Consider the following 14,061-nt stretch of genomic DNA (forward strand, 5'->3'; position numbering starts at 1 on the left):
ATATATATATATATATATATATATATATATATATATATATATATATATATGCCTTACTGTTAAAATGTACAGCTGAAACTTACTGGATTTTGTTAACCAATGTCACCATAAAAATTAATTAATTAATTAAAAAATATATTGTGTTAAAATATTATTTATCCTGATTACTGAGTATTTATGACATCCCTTAAATTTTGTGCCCTAGGCAAGTGCCTCACTTACCTCATCCCAGTCCCAGCCCTGGGACTAAGTGGATAGAAGGAAAAGTACATCTCCGATGATTTTTCTCTGTCTGATATTGCTCTTGCTATGAATCTAGAGAACCCATTTCCTGAGCAAATCAGATAAAGGTGGGGCATGGATCTATGAGGACAGATATGGGGGGATCACTTTAGCTACTAGAACATGCCTTTGTTAAAGCTGAAAGGACCTCTGAGGGCATTCAGTTAAACTTTCTTATGTCCAGAGGAAGAAACTAAGGCCTGGGAATGGAAGAGAAGTGATAGGCCCCTAAGTTACCCAAGGCCAGGGCTAGAGTACAGAGCTCTTGATTCCTAATTTAGTACTCTTTCTATGGCTTTCCATCAGAAGGGGTCTTTGAGTCCTGTGGTATAATAATAATAATAATAATAATAATAATAATAATAATAATAATAATATTTAGTCTTTGTCCCTGGTTCCTGGCAGGAGAACTAAAACCCTTGGAATCTCCAGAATGACAGAAGTATCTTTTATATGCTGAGAGAACTGGTGGATGGGGGTCACTAGGTAGCTTCAGGATCGGGGCTGGTCACCAGAAAGATCAAACCATATGAATAGAGAGTTAGAAATTTCAGCCCTCTTCCACCTCAGGGACGGGAGAGGGGCCTGAGATTGAGTTCAATCATCTGAAACCAATGATTTAACCAACCATGCCAACACAATGAAACTTCTATAACCCCTCCCTTCTTATAATAGGGTTTGGAGAGCTTCCTAGTTAGTAAACACATTGAGGTGCTGGAAGGATAGTGTACCCAGAGAGAGCATGGAAGCTCCACATCCCTTCCCCCATATCTTGCCCTTTACATCTTTTCTATTTGGTTGTTCCTGAGTTGTACCCTTTATAATAAACCAGTAATAATAAGTAAAGCACTTTCCTGAGTTCTCTGAGGTGTTATAGTGAATTATCAAACTTTCTGTGGGTAGTGGGAACCTCCAAATTTGTAGCCAGAAGTGTGAGTAACCCAGAGACCCAATACTTACCACTATTATCTAAAGTGAGGGCAGTCTTGTGAGAATGATCTCTTAAATCTGTGCAGTCTGAAGCTAATTCTGTGTAGTTAGTGTCAGAATTGAATTGAATTGTAGGACACTCATTTCATGTCAAAAAAAATCATAGAATTGGTTTGTATAAGCAAAGCAAAGCAAAGCAAAGCAAAGCAAAACAAAACAAAACAAAACAAAACAAAACAGAACAAAACTCAGTTCCTTAACCCAGTCAAGTTGGAGATAGAAATCCCTATCTGTCTGACTCCAGAACCTAGTTTCTGAGCCTTGTGCCAAGTGGTTGGGTGAGGAAAGCTTCTCCTTCAGAAAATTCTTTGGATTTTGGGAGAGTGAGGTTCACCTATTTCTAAAGTTCATAGTGAGCTATGGCAGTGCTGACAGCATAACAATTTCATGACATATACATCAATCCTAGCTCTGAGTCCCCCACAGTCTGAAGCTCTCATGATATATAGCCAAAGTTAGGGCTGAGAAGAGCAACCTCTACTGATCCTGCCCTCCTTGGAAAATGCAAATGGCGCAAGATCCTCCAGGTCCCTGGGATAAATTATCTCTATCATCCAAGCAAGGAAGTGCAAGCTGCTCTCAATACTGAACTTTTCTCCAACTCCCAACACTCTTGAAAGCCCCAAGATATCAGAGTTTAAAAGATAATTATCAGTCACTTCCTGAAAGTTCCCAATTTGATTTGAGGGTTATTATCAAGCCCATTAGGAACTCTGCCCTTTAAGACTCTTTTGAATTTTTACTAGAATGTCTACCATCTAATTCATCCATCTCGCAGTTCTCCAAGCCTAGTGTCTTCATGCTTTTAGCCTCTCTTGGCTTGGAAATAGGCTTCTCTTAGCCTGGAGAGAGGTCTCAAACCCTATTCCTTTCAGCTGCCCCCCCTCCCAACCTGTTTCAGAACTTTTGTTCATTATTTTAGAACACATCTTCAGGGATTTGGGATCCAGTCTGTTTCTTTGATTTCTTCAAACAGAATGAAGCACAATTCTTCTATAGAACTGTTTTCAAGACTTTTTTGGGACCTATCACATTGTTCTTATTCCTCATTAGCTTATGGTTCTCCCCTAATTAGACTGTGAATTCCTTGAGAGCACAGATGTCTTTTTAAATTCCGTATCCCAACATTCATCTCAGTTCCTGGGACAGAGTTTCTGTTTTCTGAATGACTAAATAAATGAATAAACAAACTTACTGGATTGCTTAGAGAAAATCATTTCACTTCTCTGTAAATTTTCAAGATCCAGAAAAGGGATCATTATTGTCTTCACAACTTTTTGAAGACTAATTAATATCAGTCTAAGAATTCTGGCAAAATTATAGAAATAGAAAGCAGATCAGTAGTTGTCAGGAGAGTGGAGGGACAGAACATGAGGGAACTTTTTAGGGTGATACAAATGTTCTATATCACAATTGTGTTGGTGGTTACATGACTATACATATTTGTCAAAACATCAAATTGTATCCTTAAATTTGGTAAGTTTTATTATATGTAAATTATACATTAATAAAGCTGACCAAAAATGATCTGGATTTTCAGGAAGAAAGGAGCTTTAAAATCCAAGTCCATGAAGGTAATCCAGGTAGATGTAGTAAAAAAAAAAATTTAAAATCCACAGACCTGATTATTAAGACACTTAGTTTTCAATTCTGGTTCTGCCAGTAGTTATCTAGGGCAGGGGTCCACAATCCATGGTCGACGGACTGGTACTGGTACACAGCCTGTTAGGAACCAGGCCACACAACAGGATGCGAGTGGTGGGCAAGTGAGGGAAGCTTCATCTGTATTTGCAGCCACTACCCAGCGCTAGCATCACCGCCTCAGCTCCACCTCAGATCATCAGGTGTTAGATTCTCATAGGAGCACCGGTCCTTGGTGCCAAAAAAGTTGGGGACCACTGATCTAGGTGATTTTAAACACATTGTTTAACTTCTCTGACACTTATTTTCTGCCTCTGTTAAATAAGGACAACAATATCTGCCTTGTCTTCCCAGGGTATGAGTCTCCAATGAGATAACACATGTGGCTGTAGTTTAAAAAGTTCAACAATTAAATTATTGTGATCAGAATCTCTAATCTGTAAAGAAAAATTTCACCGGATCCAAGGAAGACTTTGCCTAGAATTCAGAGTTGAGGGAAATAGACTGGATTCTGAAACTCAAGACTCACCCTCCTCAACTCCTCTAAAGCAATTTCTCTTGATTAATAAATTTATTTTGGAAAATGTCTCCTCAGTGTCACTTTGGGAAAAAAACTGGTTAATTTTAACTTCTGGGGGAAAGATTGGTTGGCTTTTTGACAGGTAACCCATGAAGGTTACAGAAGAGAAGAGAAATCACTGACAGGGAGCCAATGACATTTTTCCCTCAGAGCACTAGGGGCCTGGGTACTGGTTTTGCCTCTAGTGTATTCCCACCAGTGCTTCCTGACTTGGTGAGATGGGGCCACTGTCATAGCATGTTTCCCTGGCTGAGGTCATCAGCTGATGCTCAGTCTGCCAATGTCAAGGCCAGCCAAGCTGCGACCCTAGAGAAAGCAGAAGATGGTATGGGTGGTGGAAGCACAATATGGCTAGATTTATATGCTTTAAGACCTACTCCAGATAACCTGCCATCTTCTCCAAGTGAGAATAAGTATCAGGACACTGGGCTTAGAGCCATGAGAAAGCCCACTCTAACTCTGCTATCAACTTGCTTTTTTATTTGGGAAACTCCTTTCTTTTCTGTCAGTTTCACTTTCTCATCTGAAAAGTGGAGCTAATATAGTATCCCTAGGGTAGCTGTGGGAATTAAATGGAATTAAGCGTTTAACAGTTTTCTTTACTATAAGGTATCACATACGTAAAAAGTAGCTCCCTTTGACTTCTGGCACTGTTAATAGGAGAAAAGCTTGAATCGAGCGTTCCCTGGGGAGCAGGAGAATGGCTCTCTCCTTGTAATAGCACCTACCATCTTACCAATTGCCTCTGCTCTGCCTATTTAATATCTTAGTATCTTTCAGGGCCCAGCTCAAATTCTACTCTCTCTAAGGAGTCTTGAATATTGTAGCCTACCATCAAATGCTTCTTTCTGACTTACTTTGGATCAGTCCCTTGAAAAAGCATTTTGCTTCCAACTCTGGATTCTCCAGGGTTGTGAAAGATAGACAGAGCAGAGATCTAGGTAATATATCCTGAGTTGGAGTCATACAGAAGGTTTGGGTCCTGGCTCTACCATTTATCATCAGGGTGATTTTAGGTAAGTCATGTCCCCTCTTTGAGCCTCAGAGTTTTCATGTACAATAGCAGGGAGAAGGTGATATTTATTGACAGGACTGCCATGAAGTAAAACAAACTGTTGGATTTGAAAGCATTTTGTAAATTGTTGGAGATCTAAGCTATTATTATTACTATTATTATATTATCATAGGAGAACAAAGGGCCAAACAGGGCAGCAAAAACTATTGCTAAGTGTTTCAAGTCCTGTGGTTGCCATGGAGCCTCCCACCTCCAAGGTTCTCTTAGTAACCCCCAACACTCCTCTAAACCATTGAGTATGGATACTTTATCCTTTACGACTGCTTCCCTGGATTTCACTTCTTGGGGCCTTATAAAGGCTAGCTTCCCCAGGAAAAGGGCCTTATTACAAATGACTAATTGCCATCTTTGAGCACATATAAATTACCAATTAGTAAAATGCCGATCATTTGTTCTATGAATCAAAAGAATCGGCATGGAGACCTGGTTGAAATTCTCAGACCTGCCTGTTGGTGCCCTTTGTATAAGAAAGAATTAACCAACCTGAGTCTGGACCAAGTAACTCAAGTGAGGGAAGGCTGGGAAGAGGGCAACTGAACAGGGGAAGGAAACAGAAGAAGACAAATAGAGTGCCACAAACCTTTTACTCTGGGCCTCACTTTGCAGCTCCCAAACTACAACAAAACAAAACAAAGCAACAACAAAAACAACAATGACAAAAAACTTCATGACACATCTCCCTGGCCAAGAGTATCTAGATGATGGTTGCCATGAAACAGAGCTAACTGCTGTGGCTAGAAGCCTGTTTCTGAGTAGAAATATTCTAGTGGGAGGGTGGTAGTAGTGAAAGCTAAGGCACTAGGCTAGATATTTCTGGGGGTTGCATTCTCAGCTGTCATTGCTCACCATAGCCACAGAGCTATAGCCTTATATGTTCAAATACACAGATAGACTGACTCATGCAGACATATAGACACATCTGTACACACCCACAAACAAAAGATGCAAATAGATAGTCCCATATATCCAAACACATACAAAAAAGCACCAGATGTCAAACACACCCAAAGACACATTCAGACAAAAGAATGGAGAACACGCACATACACACAGGCATGCACACACAAACAGAGAATTAAGTTAAAAATAAACATTGCCATCGTACTCAGGAACACCCATATGTGCATTGAAAAAGTACTTTAACAGGCTTGTAGATGGGCAAAGATGAATATATAGGCTTATATGGACAGGCATGCACATGCATAGAACAGCTGTCATTGGGAGTTGCCTGAAATCTAGCTGAACAGAAGTCCTACAACTAGGGACCCACAGAAGAGTCCACCTTGAGACTGGTAGGAGGGGCAGAAACATGGAACAGGCTGTGAGTGTCAGTTGAGAATCAGGAGGGATATCTCAGCTGTGGAATTTTCCCTGGAGAAGCGAGGGGTCCCAGACCCATATCAGATTGCCCAGCCCAGGGTTCCACTGCCAAGAAGAGAAGTCCTCATAACTTCTGGCTGTGAAAACCAGCAGAGATTGTGGCTGAGTGAGATGAAGGGCCACTGGAGTCGCAGATGATCTCCTTGAGGGGCCTGCGCACAAATTTATTTGCTGATGGACTCACTCGCTCTGACTCCAATGCTGCAGCAACAACCTGAAAGGCACCAGGGAAATACAGGGAGAAACTAAGTTGTCTGGCTTCAGAGTGAGGGCTGAAGGGGCAGCTTTCTTCCAGATAGAAGTGCTGGCAGAGAACATTATTCAATTCTTGATCCCTCCCCTGCCTGGCATGCACACACAGGCAGCTGCCACATCTGAGTCTACATCAACCTGGCTAATACTGGTCACTCAGCCTTGGTGATTCCGAGATCTCGTTCCACTCAACTTACAGGCCCACCCAAGCTGCTTCCAGTGGTTTTTCCATGCAATAGACTGTCTTGGCTCTTGCTGCGAATTTTCTTAAAATCTATCAAAGGTTCACAAAACCTAAACGAACAGCACCTGGCCTCAGCATGGCCCATAGCTCATGCTGAACAGCCTCAAGCCTAGCACCAGCAGCAGCCAGCCTTAGTTTGCAGTTTGGCCTCTCGAGACACATCCAGGCCCAGTGTGGGTGGTGGCCATCTGCGGATTGTTTGGTGGCTCATGTCAGGTGCTCTCAGGCAGGTCATAGGCTGCGGCTAAACTTGGCCTGTGGAAGGGTCCCTCCCAGGAGGCACACCTGGTCTGCATGCCTGGTGGCCAGCTTCCATCTGAGCCAAAGCACCACCTGGGGCTACATCTGAGGACAAAACACCCAAAGGGCAGAGTGGGCAGGCACCAGAGCCCTAATAAAGTGAATCCTGCTCCATGGGATCAGCCCCTGTAACAACGGCTCCACCATTGTAGTCACTGCAGTCCTCACAAACAATCAGCCCAAGGGGCAGTCCCTCCCACTGACCTGCAAACAGCAACTAAGGCTCGACTACAGCAGGAGGCACATGCACAACCCATACAAGAGACACACCTGGAGCACTTGGCTCAGGTGACCAGGAAGACAGTGCCATTGGGCCCCACAGGACACTTACTAATTAATGCCACTCTACCAAGGCCTGGAGATGTAGCAGCTCTACCAAATACATAGAAACAAGTACAGGAAGGCAGCCAAAATGGGGAGACAAAAAATATGTCCCAAATGAAAGAACAGAACAAAACTCCAGAAAAAGAACTAAACAAAATTGAGACAAGCAATCTACCAGATGCAAGGTTCAAAACACTGGTTATGAGGATGCCCCATGAACTTATGGGAAGAGTAGGTGAACTCAGTAAGAACTTTAACAAAGATAAACATAGAAAGAACCAGCCAGAAATGAATACAATAACTGAAATGAATAATATCTTAGGAGGAATCAACAGTAGATTACGTGAAGCAGAGGATTGAATTAGTGATTTAGAAGATACGGTAGCAGAAAATACCCAATCAAAACAGCAACAAGAGAAAAAGAATCTAAAATATGAGAATAGTTTGAGGAGCCTCTGGGACAACATCAAACGTACCAACATTTGCATTGTAGGGCTGCCAGAAGGAGAAGAGGGAGAGCAAGGAATTGAAAAAATATTTGAAGAAATAATGACAGAAAACTTCCCTAATACAGTGAATGAAATAGACATACAAGCCTAGAAAGTGCAGAGAGTCCCAAACAAAGAAGCCCACACCAAAACACATTATAATTAAAATGCCAAAAGTTACAAACAAAGAGAGACTCTTAAAAGCAGCAAGAGAAAAGCAATTATTTACCTAAAGAGATCTCCCATTAGACTGTCAGCTTATATTTCAATGGAGCCTTTGCAGGCCAGAAGAGATAGGCAGGAAATATTCAAAGTGATGAAAAACAAGGACCTACAACCAAGATTGCTCTACCCAGTAAAACTATCATTTAGAATCCAAGGACAGGTAGAGAGCTTCCTAGACAAAAATAAGCTAAAGGAGTTCATCACCACCAAGCTAGTATTACAGGAAATGTTGGAGGGACTTCTTTGAGTAGAGAAAAAAAATAAAAAAGATAAAAAAAAACCACATGAATAATAAAATGGCAATAACTCCATATCTATCAACAATTACTTTAAATGTAAATGGATTAAATGCTCTACTCAAAAGACATAGAGTAGCTGAATGGATAAGGAAAAAAGACCCTTACATATGCTGTCTATGAGAGACTCACTTTAGATAGAAAGACATAGACTGAAAGTAAAGTGATGGAAAAAAGATGTTCATGAAAGTGGAAACAAACAAACAAACAAACAAGCTGGAGTAGCAATACTTATACTAGCTAAAGTAGACTTTAAAACAAAGGTTATAAGATGAGACAAAGAGGAACCCAGCAATTCCATTTCTGGGCGTTTAACTGAAGAAACCCAAGACATTATTTCGAAGAGACATATGAATCCATATGTTCATTGCAGTATTATTTATAATAGCAAAGATATGGAAGCAACCTAAATGCCCAGCAGTAGATGACTAGATAAAAGAGAAGTTGTATATATATATATATATACAACTTTGTATATATATATATACATATATATATGTATATATATATATATACAACTTTATCTAGTCATCTAGATAAAAGATCTAGATGACTAGAAGTTGTATATATATATATATATGTATATATATATATGTATATATATATATACAAAGTTGTATATATATATATATATACATATATATATGTATATATATATATACAACTTCTCTTTTATCTAGTCATCTAGATAAAAGGTCTCTCTCTCTCTCTCTCTCTCTCTCTCTCTCTCTATATATATATATATATATATATATATATATATGTTACATATATATAAAATTGAATATTACTGAGCCATAAACAAGGAATGAAATCTTGTCATCTGCAACAACATGGATGGACCTAGAGGGTATTGTGCTGAGTGGAGTAAGTCAGACAGAGAAAGACAAATGCCATATGATTTTACTTACATATGGAATCTAAAGAACATAATAAACAAAACAAATAAACTCATAGATATAGAAAACATTTTGATGGTTGCCAAATGGGAAGGGGGTTGGGAGACTGGGTGAAAAAGGGGAAGGGATTAAGAAGTGCGAATTGTTAGTTATAAAATTGTTATGGGGATGTAAAGTATAACATAAGGAATACAGTCAACAATATAATAACTATGTATGGTGTCAGATGGGTACTAGATTTATCAGGGTGATTACTTTGTAAGTTATATAAATGTCTAATCACTATGTTGTACACCTGAAACTAATATTGTATACCAACTGAAATTAAAAATTAAGAAAATATTTTAAAAAGTAATAAACTTGCTTCCAATCCACATATTAGAAGCGCCAATACTTGCAATATGTCTAGAAAAAGGAAAGTTTAGAGGAAATAAATGGTCCTAGTGGCCCAGTAAGTACTAAAGGAAATAAAAAAGAGGTCTTAGCTCATTAACTTGCTTATTTCCTGGTTCCTCGAGCCCTGATCCAAGTTACCTGTGGTGAGGGAATACCCTTCAGGCTGAGTCCAGACCTCAGCTCCTTTTAGAGTGGCCTGGCTAATGGTCAACCTAGTCCACATCTCAGAACCACCAAGATGAGGGATGGAGATGGAAGGGAAAGTTATACTTACATGAGGCCAGTGATGGGAAGAGGGGGCTGAAATTAGTCAAGAAGAAATCCAAAGACAGTATCTGAAGTACCCTGGAGCTTTTTACATTGCTCAGGGAATATCTTGGGAAAAAACCTCAGGCTCTTGTCTGGAATTACAAGGTAAGAATTCTAGGTCTGAACAATAGTACTTGAAGTCTTAGGTAGCATGGAGATCTTGGTTAATTTAAATATACAAATATTATCAAAATCTTGTTTCTACCAATAGCTCTAATTTCTTGCCCTTCCTACCACTTTCCCAGGAAAATGTAAAGACCTTTAAAGTTTCATCCTTTCTGTACTCCACCTGTTAAATGTAAATGTGAGCAATAGATGTGTTCAAAAAACAGGGAGGAGGTAAAACCAAGGATATATCTAATCATACCCAGTTAGTAAGTGAAATCTGTGTTCTCATAACAGCCAAACAACACAGCCTCCATTTCCAAGATGAGGATACTGAGGCTTACAGAAGAGAAATAATTGGAACTGACTGCATACAAGTACACTTAGAAACCCAGCAACAGAATTCAGATCTTCTGACACCTGGCTCCATTATAAAATGTGAGTAAATGATATCATCACCACAGAAATACTCAAATAATGGGTAAAGATACATCAGTTTATTCTTACCTGCTCAGAAGCCATTGTATTGCTTATGATTCTAACTGCTCTGGGGGCATTCAATTGAGTGGTGATAGGTTCTTCTAGCTGTACCCTATAACCCTCTAGATCAACCCCAACCCAGAGTGACCCCCTACTAGGAGGGAGAGGGCCTCAGTGGAAAATGATCTGAACGTCATCGCCAAAATAGGCTTCTGAGTCAGCCAAGATTTGGGTGGTTTGAGCAGAGCTCAGCTAATATGTAGGGTGATATGCTTGTGGGTATACCTGCAATGGGGCTGCTTCTGAGATCCTGGTATTTACACATAGAAGAGCCTCCCTCTACCCCACACACACTTCATTCGGAATTCTAATATTAGAACATCAACAAGTACTTACAGACCAGCAACTAAAGGCATACTTCAGAGATATTTTGGGTTTGGTTCCAGATCACCGCAATAAAGCAAGTATTACAATAAAGCAACTAGTAATTTTTTTGTAGTGGAGAGTCAATTTGTAAAAAACACATCTGTGAAGCACAATAAAACGAAGCACAATAAAATGAGATATGCCTGCTTGTAAGGTACTGAATAGGTATAAGGCACAACTATTATCTCTAAGTGGTTTATTGTTATTGCCATTTTTATCATTTCCATCTCAGAGCTTATAAAGCGCCTTTATATTTGTTGAGCCTTACAGCATTGCCTATGAGGTTCAGATTGGTACCTTAATATTACGGATAAGAAAATTGAGTCTCAAAATGGTAAAATGACTTACTCCAAGTCACACATCTAATAAGTGAGGGAGTCAAGATTCAAATTCAAGTGTGTCTGACCTCAAAACTTTTGATCCTTCCAGCACATCAAGCTCTCAAAAGGCAAACTCCACTGACCTTTGAATTTTACTCAATAAGTGTTTGTTGAATGAGTGAGTGAGTGAGTGAATAGTGAAAGGAAGTAGCTCATGTACAGGGCAGATTGAGGTTGAGCCCGACAGTAGTGTATGTGTGTGTGCATGGGGGGGTTGGAAAATCCTTGGGCATATGGAATTGTTAAAGGGCAGAGGGGAGAAGTAACCTACCATCACTGAGCACTCCTGCATGTCAGAAACTGTGTCAGGGACATTAATTAATTCTATTTTACTCAGTCCTTACAATGATCCTGTAAGTCAGATGTTACACAGCATCTCAATCCTTAAATGGGGAAATTGAGGTCCATAGAGGTTATGCGATTTGCCCAAGGTAGCATAACAGAAATTTGAACCAGAATCTGTCCAACTCCAAAGCTAATCCTCTATACTCTACTGGTCTACCCTGGGAACATCCAGATTAGAAGCTGAGAGAAAGGGGCTGGTGGGAGTGTATGTGGAGGAAGACATAAAGCCAGAGATTGAGCACTAGAAAACATACTGAAGTCCTTTGGGCCCTGAGTAAGATGGACGTAAAGCAGGTACTAAACATACTGGAATGAGATGCTTGGATCCCACTGCCAGCAGAGTCAGTGTTATAAAAGGAGCTGAATGACAACCAGCTTCCCAAATGGGATCTCGAGGTCATCCTCCTTCCTAGGAATATTTTTAGCCAAAGTGTCTGTTGGGGGCCTTGAGAAGAATAGCTGCAACGTTGGAGCCACTTATATCCCAGAGGTGAGAGTGGTTGCTGAGGCGATGACAGGACCTGTGCTGATCTCAGGAGTACATTTTCCCACCCATGGCCTATAAATAAGCCCAGATCACTCCCCAAGGTAGGTATTAACCCTGGCTTTGCTGGGCCTCCTCCGAGGGGCTATCATCTATTCCGAACAATCAGGAGGCTGGTGGGGAGCACTCTGATGCACTTGGCAGTGGAGTACTAGCAGCTGCGAAAAAGTCTCTGAGTTGCCAGGGATAAGGGATTGGGTTCATTTACTAAGAGGGAGGGAGGAGAGAAATAGCTATGACAAGATACTCTGCCTCAAATACCCTGGCCTGACCTCTCAGGGGATTGTGAGAGAGTGCCATATTTCCAGGCAGAGGACTTAGAAAATATGACAGGCATCTGCTGCTGCCTTGGTTTGTGCCCACCACCTGCAGCCTTCTTGAAGGAAAGGAGGTGGCTGGCAATCCCAATCTATAGGTGAGCTTGAGTGGAACCAAGGCTTGGCAACCCAACATTTAAGATTTTGCTCTAGAATTGGAGTTAAAATCATACTCTGGCGTGGTGGAAAGTCAGAAAGTTGAAGCACTCAGTTATAATAGTTATGAACTGACTTATGACTTTTAGCAAGCTCTTTCTCCTGTCTGAACTTCTTTGCCCATTCATAAAATGAGGGGACTGAGCAAACTCTAAGGACCCTCCTAGTTCTGACAGTAAAGGATTATCTCCCTGCTTTCAGAATTCTTTACTTTTCTTTTACCACCTTCCTGGCTTCTGGATATTTCTTAGAAAAATGATGCTACAAAAGACCTGAGCCTGTGATTTCTTTGGCTCCTACCTTCCTGGAATGCTGGCAAGGAATTGCAAGGTTGGAAATAAGCTCCAAGTCAAAGCATCCTACATGTCCTCCATGAGGGGAGTAAGGAGAATAAAAGAGAAAAGAAGGTTAGTAAATCTAGAGCAGCCATTGGAGTTCAGGGAATGTTTGGGGCATTAGGAAGTGGAACCAGGTCTCCCAGGACTTACAGACTATAGAAAACTTGGAAAGGAATTCTGTGAGGTCTTATGTGTCCTCAGCATTCGTGCAAATTATGTGTCTATAAAAATGAATGGGGTGGGGCCCAGGGGCTGTTAAGGTATGGTATTAGGCCCATGGGTCAGAGAGCATAAATTCTCCCAGTTATGGCAGAAGGTGGAGCTTTACTGCCAGTGTCTGGCAGTCAGGACCAGTGCGCTGAATCTAAAAGGATGTACCCTGAAGCGCTGGAAGGTAACTTAGTTTTCCTGGGGGGAAGCCTCTGGGTTTTGAGTGGTTTAAATGAAGTTGCCTTGAGCCGTGAAGGGTTTTCCATGGTTAGTGGTCAGTGAAGGAGAGGAAGGAACTGAGACTCATAGAGAGTAAGTCTAGGCAAAAGGCAAGAAAGGCAGGGTTATGATGACTCCATAAGGGTGGGGACTATGGAACTGGTCCTTTTGAGGCAAGGAAGGTATATATAAGAGCACTGTAAAGAGGTAGATAGGAGGAACTGAAACTTACGAGACCTAGAAAGTACTAAGTATAGAGGACCTAGGGGAAAAATGAAGCTTTTGAAAGCTGGGTTATTTGAGTGCTTAGAGTTAAATGGCCCCCAAAATAGGGATATTTGCATTTTAAAAAAAGAGCATGGAGAGGGGGCAGTCTATACAAGGCATCGTTAACAGTGGATTTTCAGGTACCAATAAGGAAGAGTATTGGGAAACTAGAGGGTCACAAGGGAGGAGGAAGGTAAATATCAACAACACAGTCTATCCAGGCATGAGGCCTGCCTGACATGTCCTGCCATAGAAACCAGGGCAAGAAAGGCATACCTGCGCAAAGCTTCCTGGGTCTCATCCAGCCCACTTGATCCAGCTCCATGGAAATGTTCTGTGAGATAGGCAGAGAGTGGCATTTTGCCAGGAGGATTTTGAGGGATGCAGTCCTTGGTGATGATTCAGCTGAGGGAAAGAAAGCCTGCAAAGAAAACTAATCAGGATTAGTTACTCAATGGGGGTGAGGAGTGCTCCAACACGGGGCTTAAATAACAGAGCTTTCAAATTTGAAATATCATCTGGAACAAATCTAGGCAGGGTTACCACGAATCATCAACAAATGCAAGCAAAGATCCAATTAGCCAAAGCTTAAA

The 14,061-nt window shown here is 41.0% G+C and overlaps 1 protein-coding gene across 1 annotated transcript in view; it reads right to left on the reverse strand.

Annotated features, from left to right (window-relative positions):
- LOC120592848 (uncharacterized) overlaps positions 1-14,061 on the reverse strand; it is a 155,822-nt gene that overhangs the window by 34,526 nt on the left and 107,235 nt on the right. The window contains exon 4 of the mRNA XM_039850549.1: positions 13,745-13,889. Coding sequence (XP_039706483.1) covers positions 13,745-13,889 — 145 coding nt within the window. The remainder of the gene's footprint in view (positions 1-13,744; positions 13,890-14,061) is intronic.

The sequence above is a fragment of the Pteropus medius genome, unplaced genomic scaffold (assembly GCF_902729225.1).
Source record: "Pteropus medius unplaced genomic scaffold, Ma_sr-lr_union100, whole genome shotgun sequence".
NCBI lineage: Eukaryota > Metazoa > Chordata > Mammalia > Chiroptera > Pteropodidae > Pteropus > Pteropus medius.